This window comes from Haliaeetus leucocephalus, unplaced genomic scaffold (genome assembly GCF_000737465.1).
Source record: "Haliaeetus leucocephalus isolate CR32 unplaced genomic scaffold, Haliaeetus_leucocephalus-4.0 Scaffold526, whole genome shotgun sequence".
NCBI classification, from domain to species: Eukaryota; Metazoa; Chordata; class Aves; order Accipitriformes; family Accipitridae; genus Haliaeetus; species Haliaeetus leucocephalus.
This window is the reverse complement of record NW_010972962.1, coordinates 6,441,883-6,461,321: the sequence shown is the minus strand read 5'-3', so window position 1 is coordinate 6,461,321 and position 19,439 is coordinate 6,441,883. Positions and strand designations below refer to the sequence as shown.

The following is a 19,439-nucleotide window of genomic DNA, read 5'->3' as shown; positions in this document are numbered from 1 at the left end:
TGTTGCATTTAAAAAAACCCCAACCAACCAAACAAAAAACTTTTACAAAACTTGCCCAGACATATTAAAAAATATGTATGTATCTCACTTTGCAGTTAGGGACCCAAGCATGGAAAAAAATACACTAAATGAAGAAAACTCTGAATGTTATCAATATTTTTAAAAGAAACAAAAAGCAGGTGGACTGTAATAGAAAATGTACACAGTCTTTAATGCTGTTTGAGTATAATGTATCTGGCTGCGTCTTCTCAATCTTTTGCCCTTCTCACTGCGTGGACCATCTCAGTGAGTCAGTTTTGCTTGTTCAAGGACTTGCCCCCCTCTCCGGTAATGTGACCCAGAGCAAAAAGATCAATGGAATAAATATCTAGGATCTCTTTTCTGGGGAGCTTTGAAACTGAGGTGTATTTTAGGACAAAATTTGAAGTAATTGTCATTACAGCTATGACCACTGTGCAGAGTCTCCGTAGAAGAAGGAATGCTCCAAAGAGTTTGGCTTAGAAAATGTTGGGAAATAGTCTTGTGTTTATTTGGTATTGTTCATTTCATTTTCCCTTTTGCTAGAATATTATTTACATTTTAAATATATCAGCAACAGGTAAAAGAGAAAAATCATTTGCAAATTCTTTGGGTTTTGTTGGTTTTGGATTTTTAAGGACTGCTGCAAAATTGGTAGACTTCATTTTGAGTTTGACTAGAGATACTCAAAGCATTCCAAATGAAATTTGAATTGGGTTTCATTAACTGATATTAGTTTAGTTCTTAAATATCTGTCTGGACACAGTCCCCTTACATCAGTAGCTCTGCAGTGACACACACAGAGGATGCTTAGTCATTTTTTTAATGTATCGAGGAATAGCAAATGATGCAACCCTACTGGTAACAGGGAGCCAAGTTCTTCATTCAGTTGTGGTAAGCTTTGACTTCTCAAAGCGAAGAGTAACATTTTTTATATTTTCTTTAAAACGTAAAATATGATTGCATTCTAATACCTAACAAAAAAAGATAAAAGATAGGCCTTGTCCCTTGTCTGATAGTAAAACCATGAACAACTTCTCATTCCATTCATATTTGAAGCTATGATTTCATTGCCTAATTATTGTAGTAATTCTGCCGTTTGCAGGACATTACAGTCAATATAGAAGTCTTTTTTTGAAAATTCCATTTTTATTTGAGTTTTTGTGTATGTTCTTAAAATATTTTTTGGTTTTTTTTTCTATTCTTTTGCAGATGGAGACCAAAACAATTTTTAAAACCAGAATTAATGAGGATACTACGGAATTCAGTAGAGGATGCATATAAACGCCTTATATATCCTCTCCTCTGTAGAGAATTCAGGTAAGCCCAGAATGAATGTCTATTTTCATACTACCAATTTCTTAACAATTCTCTCTCCAACTTTTTATTAGAATGTCTTTAATCCATTTGAAAATATCAGCATGTTTTAATCCTCTGTGCTTACAGAAGGAACGAGCTATGTAGTCTTGGTTCTGTAGATATAATTTGTGACCCTATCCAGTTTAGGCTACAGTAGAGAAATGATCTTTCTGTGACGACTTTTTACATGATTACATATTGGTTGCTTGTACATTTATCTAATAAAGTACAGTTTAGATCTACATTAGCATAATAGTTGTATCTTCATCCTTGTAGTAGTACAAATGGTTATGTCGCTTAATCTTCCCAGCATCTCTTCATGTCACAGCAATAGTGCTGTCAGTGACGTTGACGTTGTTCTGATTCCTCTTTTACCTGTCTGAAAGAAACCACCAAAGTTGGTGGTTGAAAATGTCCTTCATGTTTGTCATCTGTGCTTTGTGGTGAACAAATTAGTCATAGTGTTAGTCTGATACCGTTTTGTGGGTATTGTGATGGCTCTAGAGAATTCAGTAAACTTATTTTGGGTGATACTGTAGTGATGTCATCAGACAAAGAGTCACTTGTAAGATCTGTAACATTGTTCTAAATTTAAAGGAAATGTAAAACTTACTGTCAAAGTAACATTAATTAAATAGGGTATTTTCATGGTAGTATAGGAGTTTACCACATAATTGAAATTATTTAATATGTCAAAAAGTCTACATTCTAAAAGCATTACCTTCTAATGGCTAACAGTACCTGAATACAAGAGAAGCTCCCCAAAGCATAACATGTTTGATTCTGGCAAGGCTTTCTGATATGTGACCTAAATTTTAATACCTCTTTTGAGGTAGTTCAAATGGAGTTTATCAAAGAGACCCTGTTTCTTGGACCAAAAATATTGAAATTACTTGTATCAAAATTACATGTGTTCGTTATTCATTACCTAAAATCAGCAACCACATTCTGAAATGTAGTTCTTCTGTACCTGCCTGGCTGTGGTCTTATGTTTCTGTTCAAATTGGAGTTGTTTTCCTGGCACTTCTTTTCCTGAGCATCATTGGCTGGGTATTCTATGTTCTTCCCTTCTGAAAAGAACTGTCAGCTAAAATCTTCAACAGCAGATATTGCTAATAACTTTTGGGTTTCTTCACTGCAGTATGTTGTGTTTGCTCATTACTTTGCAAGCAGGATTGCTTCATCTCTTTTGGTTAGCGACCATGTTTTTTGCTACTGTGAATTTCACATATTTTTGAAAGTGCTGGGTTCACTTTTTTTTTTGTGATCACTGTACATGTAGCTACTTTAGGGGAGGCACTGTGTCTATTGTTTGGCCAAAATGATGAACATCTCATGATGGTGTGTCAAACTGTTGGCTTCTGTCACATGAGTGTGAAAGTAGTTCTCATTCCTAGCCTTCTCTACAATTAAACTCTTCTGAATAAAGAAAAAAAGACTTACCTTTTAATGGGGTTTGGTTTTATCATAAGCAAACTGACAAAAGCGTTCTTCAACACTCTTTTATTGTGTTTTTGCTTTGTGGTTCCTGCCACAGGACTGTTGTGGCCTGTGTGTTGTGTATAATACTGAGGGCTGCTGCAGCAGTAGGTTGCTGAAGGTTTTCTGTTCTCTTAATTAAAAAAAAAGCTTCATTCCCTGCTCCTTCCTAGATGTAGCTCACAAGTCATAAATGCAATGAATACAAAGCTTGTTGCCTGTTCCTGAGTGGATGTCTGCTTATGTTTTTAGTCTTTGTGATAATTTTGCATGATTGGTGGTATCTGGTTAGGAAAAGCTGAAACATCTCCTATAGAGAGGAATGCAAAGCACCTGCCAGTAGTATTCCTGGTCCATGACCACTTAACCCTTATCCTTTTTTTTTTTTTTTTTCCTCCTCTTTCTGCCCACACCAGAAGCTGATTTTTAGGACTCTTGCAAAGGGCTGCTAAAGTATTCAATATCTCCTTTTAGCATTAATATTTCCAACCTCCACCCCCCACTGTTCTCTTTTTCTTTTCTTTTTATTATCATTAAATGTTGGAACAGAAAGTTTCCAAGGGTATATTGAAATTTCTGGTGCCTCTAGTGATCAGAAGAATGAAACTTGCCAGCAAGACAGTTACCTTATTTATTGTTTAATTTCCTTTCTTCCACTCTGTCAGATACCATCACTTCTTGTATCTGGTATAATAATGTCCAGTGTTGCTTTTGGCTCTTTGAAATACATTTTATTTTGTTGCAGTACTGCATGGAATGATTCCATCAGGATTTGATGAAAGTGGTGTGGCACAGACATATTTTTTAATGGATAATCCTTTCCTAATTTTCCATGCTTTTTCGAAGTGAGTGCTTTCTCTCCTCTGTCTTCAGGGACACAAACATTTCTCTGTATATCTTGTTTCGCACCTGAAGCTAGTTTGCAGATATTTTTCCACGGAAAGGATTGCCTCTCAGACTGTATATGGAAGTGGGGAGTTTTAAATCTCAATTTAAATACTGACTCTTATAACATTGAATATAGAAGCTAGTAGGTCATGATTAGGTTATTTGCTTTTATTACAATATACCTGTTAGTGATACACAGTCTTGAGTGCTTCATAGACTTCAAGGGAGGGGCTTGAAATTCTGACTTGGTTGGTACTTTTTCATAAAGTAGCAACTGACTTTTTTTTTTTTTTTTTTTTTACAAAATAACCATTCCTCTTGTGCTTAGAGAGGAGGAATGCTATCCACCTGTGCCTTATATCTCTGCCATATTAATGAGAATTGTCACAAATTGGAAAAACATGAAGCTGGGCATCTTGCCATTTGGATGAAGCCAGTAGTGCTCTGAAAGAGAGAAAGATACTAGATTGTTTGAGGTGGCTTGATATTTTTTCAAGGATCAAATGACTATCCCAAACTTGAAATTAAGGGCCAGTACTTGGGACAGTAGATCATGTCATTGATACAGGTGTTGTGTAAGAGACAGAGAGAAAAGAGGTCTATATTTGAAATTAAAAAATACAGGATATTATGTAATAGAAAGGACATACGTTATGTTCCCCCATGCACCTGGAACTTTCAGTAACATTTCCTGTTACTATAAAAGTTTCTGTATATCCATGCCAATTTTAAACATGATTTCCATAAGGTGCACATAACTAATAGCATGTGTTTAGGGGCAATTTTAATTCCTGCACAAGTCTCCCTTCACAGGTGGACTGTTGTGTGTTTGCAGTGTGGGAGGACTTGGCGTTGTGGGCAATAGGGACCCCGTATCTCTGGTATACATGGAAAGCTGGAACTTGGCCTGTCTCTGTACAAAGCCTCCAGTCCAAGAGCATTCAACCTTCCCTTGTTTACAAGCCACTTTTAAACTTCATTGGTATGCACGTATGACTGGTTGAATCTTTGTTGTGCACATATGTAGAAGATCCATAGAGCTGTGAGGCTTAAGTATTTGCTTTGTTTTCTCTGGTCTCTCACAAGTGGCATAAAATTTTTCTGTCCCTGGACTCTCCCTGGAAGAAGCTCATTCTGTGGTTTACATTATTTTTGTTTAATTCTTTAAGAATGGGAGAAGGATGCTGCAAGACTGAATGATCGGGAAATGAAATGGCAACTGAAATTCAGTGGAGATGAGTGTAAAATGATGCTTGTGAAGGGAAGTAATTCTCCTTTTATAGGAAAATTATGACCTCTAAGCTATCCTGACATGGGAAAGATGCATTGGCACTGTGGAAGGTAGCTCCACATAAATGCTAAGTGCATGGAAGATGAGATTATTTAGTTAAGGAATAAAGACAAAACAGAGAACCTTTGAGTTAGTTGGCCTGTATTTGCAATAATAGTGGTCATTTTGATCCCCTTAACTCGGGGTGGAGGGAGGTAGTAAAAGGATTCATTAGAACTGGAAAAGGCCCATTGAAGGGGAACAAGTTATGAAATAATTTCTGTGTGAAGAAGGATTGACTAGCTGTTGTGGTTTAACCCCAGCCAGCAACTAAGCACCATGTAGCCACTCATTCACTTCCCCCCTGCCCAGTGGGATAGGGGAGAGAATAAAAGAAAAAGGTAAAACTTGTGGGTTGAGATAAAGACAGTTTAATAGGACAGAAAGGAAGAAAATACTACTACTACCAATAATAAAATTACAATAATAATAATAAAAGAACTGGAATATACAAAACAAGTGATGCACAGTGCAATTGCTCACCACTTGCCGACCGGTGCCCAGTTAGTCCCCAGGCAGTGATCTTGGCCCCTGCCCCAGCCAGCTCCCCCCAGTTTATATACTGGGCATGACATCATATGGTAGGGATTATTCCGTTGGCCAGATTGGGTCAGCTGTCCTGGCTGTGTACCCTCCCAGTTTCTTGTGTCACTCCAGCCTTCTTGCTGGCTGGGCAGAGAAGCTGAAAAATCCTTGACTTCGTCTAAACACCACTTAGCAACAACTGAAAACATCAGTGTGTTATCAGCATTATTCTCGTACTAAATCCAAAACATAACACTGTACCAGCTCCTAGAAAGAAAATTAACTCTATCCCTGCTGAAACCAGGACACTAGGCTATGACTCTTCAGCTTGGAAAAGAGAGGACTTAGAGATGAATGGTGTGTGAAGAATGGCACAGGGTTTCTGGGATAGTTCTAGATAGAGGTTTCTAGGGATAAATTTTTAATCCCTTCTAGTATAAGACCTAGGGGGCCATAAAAATTAAAAAGAATCAGCTTCCAACCAAAAGGTGGCAGCTATTTGCAGTTTGTGATGGACCTGCAGAACTTGCTGCCAACAGACGACGTGGATGCAAGAAACGTACATGGGTTCAGTAGGAGGCCTGATAGTTGGACAAGAGATCCGATATGGATTACTAAAGAGACAAATCATGTCAAGCTCAGGAAATACTCTGAGCTGGAAATAGTTGGAGGCTAGGATACGATTATGGGACAGGTATGCTGGTGCTGCTGTATCAGCTCCCTAGGCAGCTGCTTACAGTCACACTTGGAGACAGGATACTGGGGTAGAGGGACCACTTACCTGAACTAGTGCAGCCATTCCCATATTCTTGTTTTTAGTGGTAGCAATATAGAGTGTCTGCTCTTTGGTGCTGAGGGCACATTTGAATTGCTAAGGAGTCTTAGAATGCATGTATACTCTTCATCTCACTTTAAGTCATGTCTGTGTTAATTTGGTATACTTGATACAGAAACAAAAAGCATGGAGATATAAGGGAGCCTTTTGCTGTTGCATGCTTTCTTAGAAAATGTTCAATCAATAATGTTTGAAAGAATCCAGGCCTATCTCTAGACTGCTTTACAAATGAGGGATGATGAGGACTTAGCAGTTCTTTCTGTACCACTGTGGGATGAGACAGAGCTGAGCTGGTTTTTCAGTTGGATCCTGGGCAAATTCAAGTCAGACTCTTAAGTTCTTCCACATCTGAAAATTGCTCAGAACAGCTTCATATCCTGTCATGTCAAATAGCCCTTATGAGGGTTGTCTTTGAGCTATTTGTAGCCTGCTTGTGTCATGCATTGATTGACCTAAACAACTTGAGTAATTTCCCCTGTCCCATTCTTATAGGGTTAGTTAACTGGAATGCAGGTTTTTTCTTCTGTAAAACTAAACCCAGATGCTACTTTTTTAAGTGATGACTAAAAGGAAAAGGAGTATAAGGGCACTGGCTACTCTTTAAGTTATACAAAGGCTTTACTGGATTGCTTTTGCTTGCCTAATTATTGTAGTTATTGACAATGTAATGCAGCTGAAAATGGCAATGAGTATCTACAAAAGAAAAAAAAAATCAACTAGGTGATAAATATTTGTGTCCCCATTACATTTTCAATTTTGCTTTTTTTATATAAGATGCCATACCATTACAAAAATACTTGTCCTTATCAGTCATTGTCTTACTGGCCACATCTGACAAATAAGACATCATGCATCTTGTACACCTTCACTCAACAAGACTGATTTGTTTCTCATAACACTCTGTGGTAAGTGTTCTTGCTTAAAGTCATTGAAGTCAATCCTTGCTGCGCTAACTCGCTTCTTTCTGTTGAAAAACATGGAGGAGAAAGGTAGGGAACATCATAGCCCCATAAGCTTTCTAGTTTGGTTCTGAGGAAGCAGAATACCTTCCTAGAAAGACTTCAATTCTACACACTTGTGTAGAATGTAATCTGTAGACAAAATTAAATGCCTCATGAGTCATGGTATGTTAGCAATTAATTGGATAGACCCTTCCAGTTTCTTTCTAGTACCTCTCAGCCTAAATGATCATCCTTTTTTTGCTGGGTAGTGATTTTTTTTTCTCCAGAACTGGGAAGTTATGATGAATTCAATCCATGCCTTCTCCAAACCCACTTTTTTTTTTTTTTTGCAGTTAGGTATCAGCTTTGATGGGAAGCTGTTCTTCAGTCAAAATTAGGAGTTGATGTTTTAATGTTAGTTGGTATGTGTACATTCTTATAGGTGTTTCTATTTTACTTTTTATGTTGATTTACTTTCTTAGAACCAGAATGAGATGATCGTATAGCTGATCCTTTTTTAGAAGTGTCAAAAACTTGATTGGAAGTGTAATATTTAATTAAAGATAATGAAAACATGATTGGAAAAAGCCTTACAACTTTGGAATAATTCAAATGTGCATTTGAAAGCTAATTAAGGGGAAAATGTTTTTTGCTTTCATCCTTCTAAGATCAAAGTTGACATCTGATGCAGAGAAAGAGTCTGTGATGATGTTTGGGAGAAATCTCCGGCAGTTGCTTCTGACCAGCCCTGTGAGGGGCCGTACTTTGATGGGAGTAGATCCTGGCTACAAACATGGCTGCAAGTTGGCAATTATTTCACCAACCAGTAAGTTTCAATTCCAAGTGTTTTTGAAAGGACCGATAAAAATATATTCATTTAGAGGAAAGGATAGTTTCAAAACCTACTTTTTTATTAAATGGATTTTTTTTTTTTAAGCTTTTAGTGCTTTCCGTGCATCCTGCCATGCAAATGCCTTTCTTCAGGCTTAAGGTTAAGTTTCTGGCACCTGGGTTCCTGTGTCTCCTTTGGTGTTATTACTCCTCTCTAAAATAGAATTTAAAAACCCCTTCTGCCTTCTTGAATACAGGTTCAAATAATTGTGCCTCTCAGTCAGCAAAGAGAACACCTGGCATTTTTATTGTTTAACAAAGAATTTGAATTTAAATACTTTCTATAACTGCTTTTTTCATGTGTAATATCTTGGACATCTGAACACTTTATCAGCCCTTTTTGTTTAGCAGTGTATGTGTTAATGTGAGAAGTCAGAAACATTTTATTTGCCAAACTTTTTAGTTCAGTTTTTAGACAGATATATAACAGCCTTTTCAGTTCATCCTAGTCTGATCTGGGGATACATATCTCCTTAGGCCCATGCAAAAATGGTTTGTTTTCCTTTTATTTTGTCATTGCTTTTTGTCTGAGACGATGTCCACCCAGGGTGAGTGTAAGGAAAGATGTGTCCTTGACACATGTTAAAATGGCAATAAAGGTAAGGTAAATGTTTATTAGCTTGCATTGCACCATAAGCAATCAGTACCAGGTAATACAGTTATTTCCAAATCTGGTAGATGGGATGATGGCAAGAGCTGCCATTGGAGTTCTAGAGCTCCCGGACTGCAACTGCATTCCTAATTTTCATCCCTCTTTACTGGATCTGTAAAATGTACTAGACTAGAGCAATACATCTTTTGCAGTGAATTACTGTTTTTCTCTTTGATAATATAATACACTTTATTTGCATAATATGTCTAGATGCTTATTACTTGTTTTGTGGATATTTCCCCAGGGAACTAGAAAATGTATCAACTCATTTTGCTTTCAGCAAAAGCAGCCAAAGCATTTTTGTCCTCTGCCCACAATACATTTCTTCTAATTGGATACAAAAATAAAGGGGAAAGATGGCTTATTACGAAGCTTTCTTTGTGAATCATCAAAATAATTTCAGTAGTTTCACAGGATATAGCTCTTGGATCTTTGTGGTTTTTATCAAACTTTGTCTTTCACTGTTCTAGGTCAGATACTCCATACCGATGTCGTTTACTTGCATTCTGGTCAAGGATTTCGTGAAGCTGAGAAGATAAAGAGGCTTCTGCTACGTTACAAGTATGCTAAAGAAACTAACAATTATTACTCTTTCTTACCAAACATAATGAAAATCTTCACTATATACATACTTCCTTTTGGGTGGAATAAGAATTCTACTGATTTAACTGGAATTATTCTTTTTTTTTTTTTTTAATGTAGTTCAGAGCTTATTTTTCTTTTGGTCTATGTTCATGCTTTTACACTATGTATAAGTTAGAAGCATATGAAATCAAGCCATGGCTATGACTAAAGCTGCATGCTATGAATGTATCCCTATAAAGCTCTGTCAATCTATTTATTTTTAGGAATAGAAATTAACATTCAGCTAAGGAATAAGTTTAGCCTCACTCTTCCTACCCTCCCACAACCCCCAAACCACTCATCCATCTTTCCTTCTTCCAAAAGCCACATTTAGTCTTTGGAAGAATTTTATTAAGCAGAGGAAATCCTGCTCAGATAGATCTCCAGACGGACTTGCAAATAGGGGCAGCAGCATGATTAAATGGTTATTGTGTCCAACTGTTTGGGGATCCCCTGTGGACAGACATCTGGTCCACTGAGTCAGCTGCTGAACTGCCACAGCGTACAGTCCAGTTTATCTTTAAGCATTAAACAAGGTGATTTGATGGCTGACTGGCTGTGGTGGGGCCAGTCAGCAGCAATGACCTTGCAAGCTGTTGCAAACTATGATGTTCCCATTAAGGAATTAAGATTCTGATTGCTTGGGCTTCTGCCCTTTTTTATGACTCATAACAGATGAGGGAAATATGAAGTGAAAGGGTCTAAGGACTGTAAATAATATTACATTTCTTTTATGAATATGAAGTATCATTTTTTGTTTTTCTGCTTATATTACTGCTGTTCAGTTCCATTACAAATGAGTGAAAATTTTGATTAATCTCTTGAACTGTCACACTGAAAACCTGTTAAACACAATGTGATACTAGGAATATGTTTTTGTTAAATCCGGGCCTTGTGTTATATAAAAAAAGATGTATTGGTCATTGCTGTGGATTGAATGCTATGTATGAAAAAGTCTAAAAGAATAATTAAGAATAATTGTTCATTTTTTTTACCTGGTGCAAAGCTGCAGCACTGTCGTGATTGGCAATGGCACGGCCTGCAGAGAAACAGAAGCTTACTTTGCTGACTTAATTATGAAGAAATATTTTGCACCACTGGATGTTGTTTACTGGTAAGATCGCTTTGCTTGCTGGGTTGTTCATCTGTTCAGCATATTTTAACTTAACAGGTTCTTTTAAATGTAAATTTTTGAAGTATTTCTTTTTGTTGCCTTGTCTGTCTTTGAGTCAAGTTTGACTCATCCTTCTAGCCAAAGGAAAATGGCTGTAGGTCTTTGGAGCATGAAAGTAGTTCTGCTGAGTCAGTAAGAGACTCACTGAAGCATTTTATTTTGTCTTCCTGAGGTTGACTCCCTTGCTATTATCATTGTAACAAAGTATGTGAGAATAGCAGCTCCAACAGCCAAGGGCCTGTTTGGCATTGTGTGTTTATTTCTTGTTAAATGAGGTTTAAATGCAAACGATAAAGCTTGTGTTGTCTGACTACAGTATGGAATGCTTGCTAATCCTATGGGTATTAAATTGTCTGGAAATAAATATTTTGTTAGTACCTAGCAGAAAGTAGTGAAGGTATTTATCCTCTTTAAACTTCAAATTTTACCCATTAGTTTGTTGAATTCAAACTATTCTGCTGTTGGTTTGGATGGAAACTGTACTATATCACTTTCTTTTTTTCCCATGCAGAACTGCTCTTTTTTTTTTTTAATTCACACCTTTATTTTTTTTAAATATTTTTGGTGATTTACCTTGGATTATCTTTTGTACTGAGGTTTAACAGCAGGATTTAGTTTTTGCTGTCTTACCATAATGAAATAAGTTATCTACATTTTTGAAAAAGTTATGGCCTTTCTCCGTTCAAACTACTATATACATTTAATGGACCCTTTTCTCCATAGGTTAGAAAGTTATCTTACAGAAATGGTGAACAAATGTATTATACCTACTAACTTTATGCTATCATTTAATTGCACTTGTTCTTTGTTTCTAAGATTCCTAAGTAAATTTGCACAAGATCTGATACTTAAGTCTCCTTTTTATTCCAGGATACATAGTAAGGTTTTTCTGATTTTTAATTGCTTGCAAGTAAGGAAGGAGGCTGTTCAAGCTTCTGAAAAATTAGGCATCTTCTTTCCTGAATCCAACTCGAAAACAGTGTATTTTTAATGACTGTAGGGAATGGAAATCACTTCATACTGTGTGGGTTTTGGCAAATGTTTAATTTCACTGTTGTTCACTTCATATAGTTTAAAAATTCATTATGTTGACAGAAGCACTTTGTATGAAAGAGTAATAGTGAATTTATTTATTTATTGATCATATGCTACAAAATGTTAATAACTAGTTTACACAGAAAAATTATTTATATAATACTGTGGTGGATGGTTTCCTCACTGTGTTTTCCTCTTTTGCTTTAATACTTTCTCCCTGTTTATAGTTCAAGATTATAGAATTTGCAAAATGATTATCAGTATTGATTTTTTGGGGGCCAGTAGAGCTACCAAGTTCTTGGAACTGATAAAAGCTCTTGTTAAATAGGAATTGGTATAAATGCTCTAAGGCAGAAGTCGGGTTATTGAGCTGGTTGTTTTTTCTAGTAGTGACAGATAATTTTTTGAACTTTCACTTTTTCTGAAACTTGTTGTGATATTTGTAGGAAAAATATATAAATGCAGTTGTTTAACTTACCAGATTAGTTCCTGAAAGTGAAAATTAGCATAATTAAAAGCATTTTTGCTTTCAGTATATGTTTACATTGTTAATGGTTTTCTTGCTCTGTGCTCATATATGGTGAAGAGCTAGTCCCTACTTCAGAATTACTATGCAGAACACTGAAGTACTGCATATTAAAATAAAAATCAAGAATGTAATTTTTTTTTGTACTGTGTGCTATAGGCAACATTTGATGCTGTTGAACTTTGTAGACTGCTGTTTGTGTGTGCATTTATATGTGTGGGCTTACGAATAAGCTGGGCTTGCAGTTCTTGTGTCTCTTCACATTTTGACAGTCTTGACTGAGTTTCTTGAAAATCGAGGTTCCCATGTTGTTTTTCTGCTAAACTAGTTTTATGCACATCTCATTGCATTATCCAGTGCTAGGGTTTCCCAGCCATGCTGCTGTATCCTGCAAGGTAGTTACTCTGTTTGCTTTCTAGCTTAAGAAAACTTTCTCCTTAATCCCCTTGGTATTTCTTAGTAACAGAAAGGAATGATGAGTCCAGACATCCACCCCCTCACTTCTAATAATCCAGTGAAATGCCTGGAATTTATGTCAGTCTGAGTTCAAAAATATAAGTGATACTTACTAAATGAGGAGCAATTATTACAGAATTATCATTTGAGCAATAGGTGACAGTAGGCATACATTCTGAGAACTGCCATACCTTTCGAGCGTAACTGTGAAAGATGACTTAGAAGAATGTGCTCTGCTGATCTTTTTTTTTTTTTAAATAAAAGTCTCCCAGAGCATGCTCTCTCCAATCAAAAAAAATTTTCTGTTTCCATGTACAAAGTCTTCCCTTGATTGTTGTTTTCTTATGATAGGGGAAAATAGAAGGGCTTTGTTTATACATAGCCTGACTATGGATCTCTAATCAGTTCTGTTATAAATTGTTTTTCAATTAAAATCTCTAAGAAACAATGTAGGTAATGTTGGAACAGTTAATTTTTAAAGATGATCTACTTCAGCAGGTTGCAGTTGTAACTAAAAAATGGATTTACAAATCAATTTAGTGTTTGAACTGTGGGGGAAAAAATAAAACCAAACCAAACCAAAACCAAAAAAAACCACAAAACAAAAACCCTCCAGTACTTAAACTGTAACAGAATGAGTCGGTTGCATCTAACATGATACCATTTCCCAAGCATCAGCTTCTTGCAGCAATGCACTGAGCAGCACAAAGGTGGAAATCCTTGCCCAGCAAAACAGAACTCATTTCATTGCTGTTTGCAAGTTTCAGAGAATTGCCAATTGTATTTGTGTTTACAGTCTTTTTTCTTAAAGGAGTCCAAATGTAATGTGGCTTGGCAGATGAGGCTGGACTGATTTATAGTGCTTTAAAACCAAAATCCCAATCAACTTCTTAAGCTGTCATTCAGAAAGGTGGCTGATAGAGAGGTACTACAGACTTCAGCTTCCTTGGCAAATAAAGCTTGTAATATGATAACTACTTACATTTCTTGTCAGAAGTGGAGAATAGGGTCACAAACGATTATAAAAATAAAAATCTGTTCATACTCTTATGTCCAGTTCATCATATGGAACATGGATCATGCATCTCCAGGGAAATGAGACAATAATAGAGCCTGTAATTTTAGAAAGTGTGTGCCGTTGATGCATGCACAAATAATCTGGACAGGTATGCACTCTAATGAAGGTTAATGATAATAACCAGCTGAACACTTAATTGGTTGCATGTATGTGCAGTACATGCTGAAATAGTCTGTCTATGACTAAAGTTCTCTACAATAATTTCAGACTTGTGCACGAAGTTATTCCTTGGCTTCAGTATCTGACTCTAGTGAACCACTTAACTACAGACTTGAATGAGAACACTGTTTCACTTTTTTTTTTAGTTGTGTGACAAGAATCAAATTAGCTGATTCTCACTTTAAAATATTTCAGTTGTATCAGTACCAAAAGAGACTTTCAAAATCATTTTCTTCATTTCAGTTTCTCTCAAAAACATTACAATATTTTATTTGATCACTGCTTTGTCTTTTTTAGTGCTAATAAATATGTGAATAGCAAGCAATTAAAGTAACAGATCCTCAGCAATGGCAAGTACAAATTACATATAGTTTTACTGAAGTTTTCCAAAGAGAAGACAAATCAGTGAAGACAGTAGGAAATGAAGCACATGGCACAATTTTTCATGTGGTTTAAAAACCTGTCTGGACTCAGTTTGACAGTTTTTTATTTAAAGCAAATATTTTTCACCTTTTTTTGTCACCAACATGCTTTCAAGTACCTACATCCAACCTAAACAACTGCAGGACTTACTTTTTTTTGTTTGGTTTTTGGTTTTTTGGTTTTTTTTAAAAGTAGCTTCCCTTTTAGAGCTATGTTTATTGACTTAGATTAGGACTGGACTAGAGCCCAGTGACAGTCATACCTAGTCTTCAGGTTTTTTGTTACAAATCAGTTTTTGTTGCAAGGTTCAATAAATATTCTTGCTTATTTATATTAGTTCTATTGTGAGTTCTTGCCAAAGATACATTGTATTATAACCAAAACAGATGTTCTGGTTTAGACAAGTGTATTTGTTTTAACAGGACCAGAAATGTAAATGAAACAACAGTGTGTTCAGTAATAGCATGGCAGATGATGAACTTTCAGGATTTCATTGGCCTTTTGGATGAAGATCTTGAAAAAATATGTCAGGAATCTCATTCTGTATTTTGATCACTGCAACTGTTTTTCTTTGGTTGCTGTCAGTTGTAGGCATCTTAGAAATGAAAGCTATCTGAATGACAGGTGATCTATGCTAGAGCAGGACAACACAAACAGCTCAATCATCATATTTGGAAAAATAAAATCAATTTTTCTTTCAGCCTCAGTGATTTCATTGTCACAATACAAACTTTTTTACTGGTCTGACTTTTCTTATGTGCTTGTTACACTAATGCACACTCAGAATAAAGTATTTCAGCTCATATTTAAAAGCAAGTTTGATAGGCATCATGAATCGTTAATCGTTTTCAACAAGCAGTAAAGAATGCAGCGAGGCAAGTGTATTTTTTGTTGTTGTTTTTTAGGTGTCTTGGTGTTTAATTTTTGTTATACTTGGTTTTAAATTTGATAGAAAATCCTTTTCTGCTACTTTCAGCAAAATGTTTTCCTGCTCTTGAGACTTTATAAGCAATGTAATTAATAATTTACTGCTGTTTAAGTTCAAACACTTCTGTACTGTGACAAATAGGGGAAAGTATGTAATGTCTTGTAAAGTTCTCGTTGGGTTTTCTTTAATGTTTAAATTGTCTGCTTTAGAATACTTAGAAATGATCTGCTAAGGTAGAATAGGACTGTTTAATACCTTTTGAAGTTGGATCTTGGTAGCAAGAAATTGATTTGGAAATGTTTTTTCTACAGGATTTTAGGTCCACTTGTATTTTATAGATGTCTGCACATGCTTTAAATATCCTTTTCAATTTAAATGTGTGTTTTATGTTGTTGAATATCTACATTATACTCTCTCAGCTTTAACAAATGCCACTTTCAAGTTCCATGCCTCTACATTTCTAATGTTACACTAGCTTAATTCCCATTACTTTTCTGCTTCATAGCACTCGCAGTTTGAAAGGGACCTAACATTTGGGTTCACATTATGATAATTAGGTTTCAAAGCAGTGTGGGGGGATTAAGATGTCTGAAGTCTAGTTGCTGAATAAAGTTCAGAACTACTTGTAAAACTTGTTTGAGTGGTTAACAGAAGTGGTTTTATTTTTTCAGTGCTCATGCACATTAATCCGTATTTCATCAGGTACCCACAGTGCTGTAACTCTAGATATGACCTTGGGACTTAATTTACCCCATCTCAGTTTTCCTTATTAATGTGCCATGAAAGAGGTACATGAAAGATAGCCAACATCAAAGCACCTTTTCAAATAAAGTGGTTGATATGAATCCTCTGGTATTTAACACTGTCTGTCAAATGTTTCAGCTGGTTTGCATCCTTTTACAAGCTATTGCTTGCTGCATTAATGCAGTTGTTTCAAGTGTGTTGAGAGTACAAAGGGGGAGTAGGGATATGGGAAACTTTATTCCTATTTCTTTTTGATTATATTTTCTTTAAGCTGTTATTTTTGTCTGTTAAGCTATATAATTCTATTGATGACACACTTATGTACGCACAGCTACACACCTGAGGCCGTTAGATGCCTGATACAGAAGGTAGAAAGTAGTTTGGAAAGTTTTGGCAAAAGGAATACATATTCAGCAGAAACAATACGCATGTCTGAAATGTGCACTGAAGAACCTTTGTTCTGCTTTCATCTCTTTCAAGCTCTAGTGGAGTCATGAGAAGTCCTAAACAATGAAGAAATAATTTGAGGAACAAACAGGTTTAAAATGTACATGAAGAGGACATAGTCAATGAAAACATTTTAAATTACTTAGTGAGTTCCAGCCAAACTGTCTTCTGTCCCTCACTTAAGAGTTACTTTGTTGTGATTATTTACCACACCTGAATAAGAACTCATGATCATGCACACTTCAAATGAAAAACCGCTTTGTGTATATTTATATTTACAGGAGACAGTCCTGTAAATTGGAACCTCACTCTGTATAGAGACTTCTTCCTCCTATTCTTGATTATTCATAACTTCAGGTAGTAATTAGTCTATTGTTTGGCACAGCATGGACTGTAATAGGTGTCCTCATTTAAAATAGTATCCAATGTTTGTTCCTTGTGCAACCACAGACTGGTATTTACATTGAGCTGAACCCATACTATATTCAAAATGGGAAATTCAGAAGTCATCTTAGATTCTGAAGCAGCCCAAGAACGCAAATATTCCCCTCTGCCCCAGCTCTGTTGCTTATTTTAGAAGTTTACTGTAGACACCAGTACCATTTCTAGCTGTGTTTTTCTGAGGGGAGGAAAAGAAATGGGTTAGCAAGTGAAGATACAGTGGCACAGGTGAAATAGGATATGATAATTTCTGGTTTGTATAGCATGAATTTGAAACTTTTTAAAACAAACTTTATAACCGATACACTTGACAATTCTAGAACTATCTTTGAATTCAATTTCAGAGAAATAACTTCACAGTTTTTAAGATGAGAGCAAGGGCTAATTGGGAGTATGTCAATGTAGTTAAAGAGATTATGAATTCCTTTAAGTTCAGAAAAAGACTAATATGTATGTGCAGTCTAGACTTTAGCAATGTGAAGGCACGTGGTCAGGAAGTAAACGTAACCAGTGAAAGAAATATAGATCTTGAAGAAAGTCCATTTTTCCAGAACACTAGTACATGTCATTTGATTTGGGTCCAAGGCAATCTATGGCAAAACAGTCTTAGGTGAGAGAAAGGAAAGTTATTAATTTAAATTCCCTTCTGTTTTCTCTTTCTAAGAGAAAATCATAGTAACAGTAATATCAAGCGATGATTTTAAGCTATGTATTCTCAATGTCTAAATATCTTCAAACCTTTAAAGGATACTAAACAGACAGACAAAAAAAGTCACTTCTGTAAAATTAGGGAAGATTTTAGGATGAAAAGCCACTAAGCATGTGACAATATGTTCAAGGGCAACTTTGCATACTCTTCAATTAGAGATATGCTGATCTCAAATATAGTCTTGCAAATCAGATGATAAATGTGAGAAATTGATAAGAATAATTCCCGCCCCCCTTTTTTTAACACAGAAGTCATTTGTTGTTTTTAGGATTGCAAAATGATGTCTCTATTTTCAATTTTATTTTATGCTCCCACTGAGCAGTAATTTGTACACAGGCTGTTTTCTTGCAGATCTTTGTTATTTTCAGATAAATAAAACACAGCTTTTTTTTTTAAGGTAATCAGCTAGAAGACATTTGGTATTGCAGTACAACAGAAGTCAGGTGAAGAGGAAGAACCATCCAAAAATATTTACAAACACAAAACAAGAATATGTTGGAAAGGTAAAAGGTTATTGAGAGATGCCAGAGAAAGGATATGTAATGAGCAAGTGCTACTGTTTCTGCATGGAGTGTGCCTAGCAGGTCCCCTGTGAGCAGTTTTGGAATGCGTGTATTGCATGAGGTATATTCATAGAGCAACACTGGGCGTTTCATTCCTAAAGCTCACTTAAGATGAAATCAGATTTTTACCAAATACATGTAGCAGTGATTTTAATGTTCAGCACAGAACTACTAAAACTGTACTGTGAGCAGGGGATTTTATTTTGGGGGTGTGTTTGACTCAGTAGTAGAAATCTTTAAAACACTATTTTTATGACTTAACAGCTGGTCAGTGTTTCCAGTGCAATCTCCTTTCTTAAGAGCTTTCTATGATGACAATAAGAATTACTCTGGCCTAAAATCTCTTGTTCAAGGCTACTTCCAAAGCTCAGAAATGAAGAAGTATTTAATAGATTTAACGAAAAATGGATGACTAGATCTTAAATTTGCTAGATTGCTACAGTGAAACAAAAGTAGTTCAAGTATCTGTTATTTTTGAGGGGGTGGGGTACTTAACAGGCTAAAAATAAGCTTTTTATTTCAGACTGAAATGATTTAGGTTATTGTTTAATGTGGTTACAACTTTTGAAGTTTTTCTGCGCCATTTGGTCAACACCACAAGGTGGTTGTTGGTTTAATTTCAAAGAAACTTTTTCAGGAAGATCTTATTTGGCAGAACAAACATAGCATAAGGCAATGATAGAACATGCCCACTTCTCCCAGAATCAGCGTTCTTATTCGGACTGACATCCTTCTTTCCATGAAGGGTCACCAAACCACCCTTCCTCGTGATGGCTGTTGACTTGCTCACATGATGTTTGGAGTATCAGTAGAGATACCAAAGGATGAAATTTTCAAGTCATTGTCTACACCTGAAAGGTTGCGTGCAGGTCTCTGCACTGTGCGTGCCATCTTGTACTTCCTGGCAGGAGAAGGTGATGACCCTTTTGTTAAGAGGCGTCTGAGTGGTGGCCAATGTCTAGGGATGGCTCGAGGAATGCATGAAGCATGAGAAACTGGGTAGCTGGTGGAGGAAGCGGTGCAGAAGGAACAAGGGTGCAGTTGGAATAAGGGGCAGGGTGCTTTCAAGGTACTTCCTCTAGACAAAGGCATTGAAGTACAGTCTATGGAAACTTTGTACAGCTTTGAGCTTGTCCCGGTTTTGGCTGGGACAGAGTTAATTTTCTTTCTAGTAGCTGCTATAGTGTTATGTCTTGGATTCAGTATGAGAAGAA

The 19,439-nt window shown here is 36.1% G+C and overlaps 1 protein-coding gene across 1 annotated transcript in view; it reads left to right on the top strand.

Annotated features, from left to right (window-relative positions):
• The window catches only part of SRBD1 (S1 RNA binding domain 1), a 133,877-nt gene that overhangs the window by 26,972 nt on the left and 87,466 nt on the right, over positions 1 to 19,439 (top strand). Inside the window, exons 13-16 of the mRNA XM_010576496.1 lie at positions 1,231 to 1,338; positions 8,044 to 8,201; positions 9,389 to 9,479; positions 10,549 to 10,656. Coding sequence (XP_010574798.1) covers positions 1,231 to 1,338; positions 8,044 to 8,201; positions 9,389 to 9,479; positions 10,549 to 10,656 — 465 coding nt within the window. The remainder of the gene's footprint in view (positions 1 to 1,230; positions 1,339 to 8,043; positions 8,202 to 9,388; positions 9,480 to 10,548; positions 10,657 to 19,439) is intronic.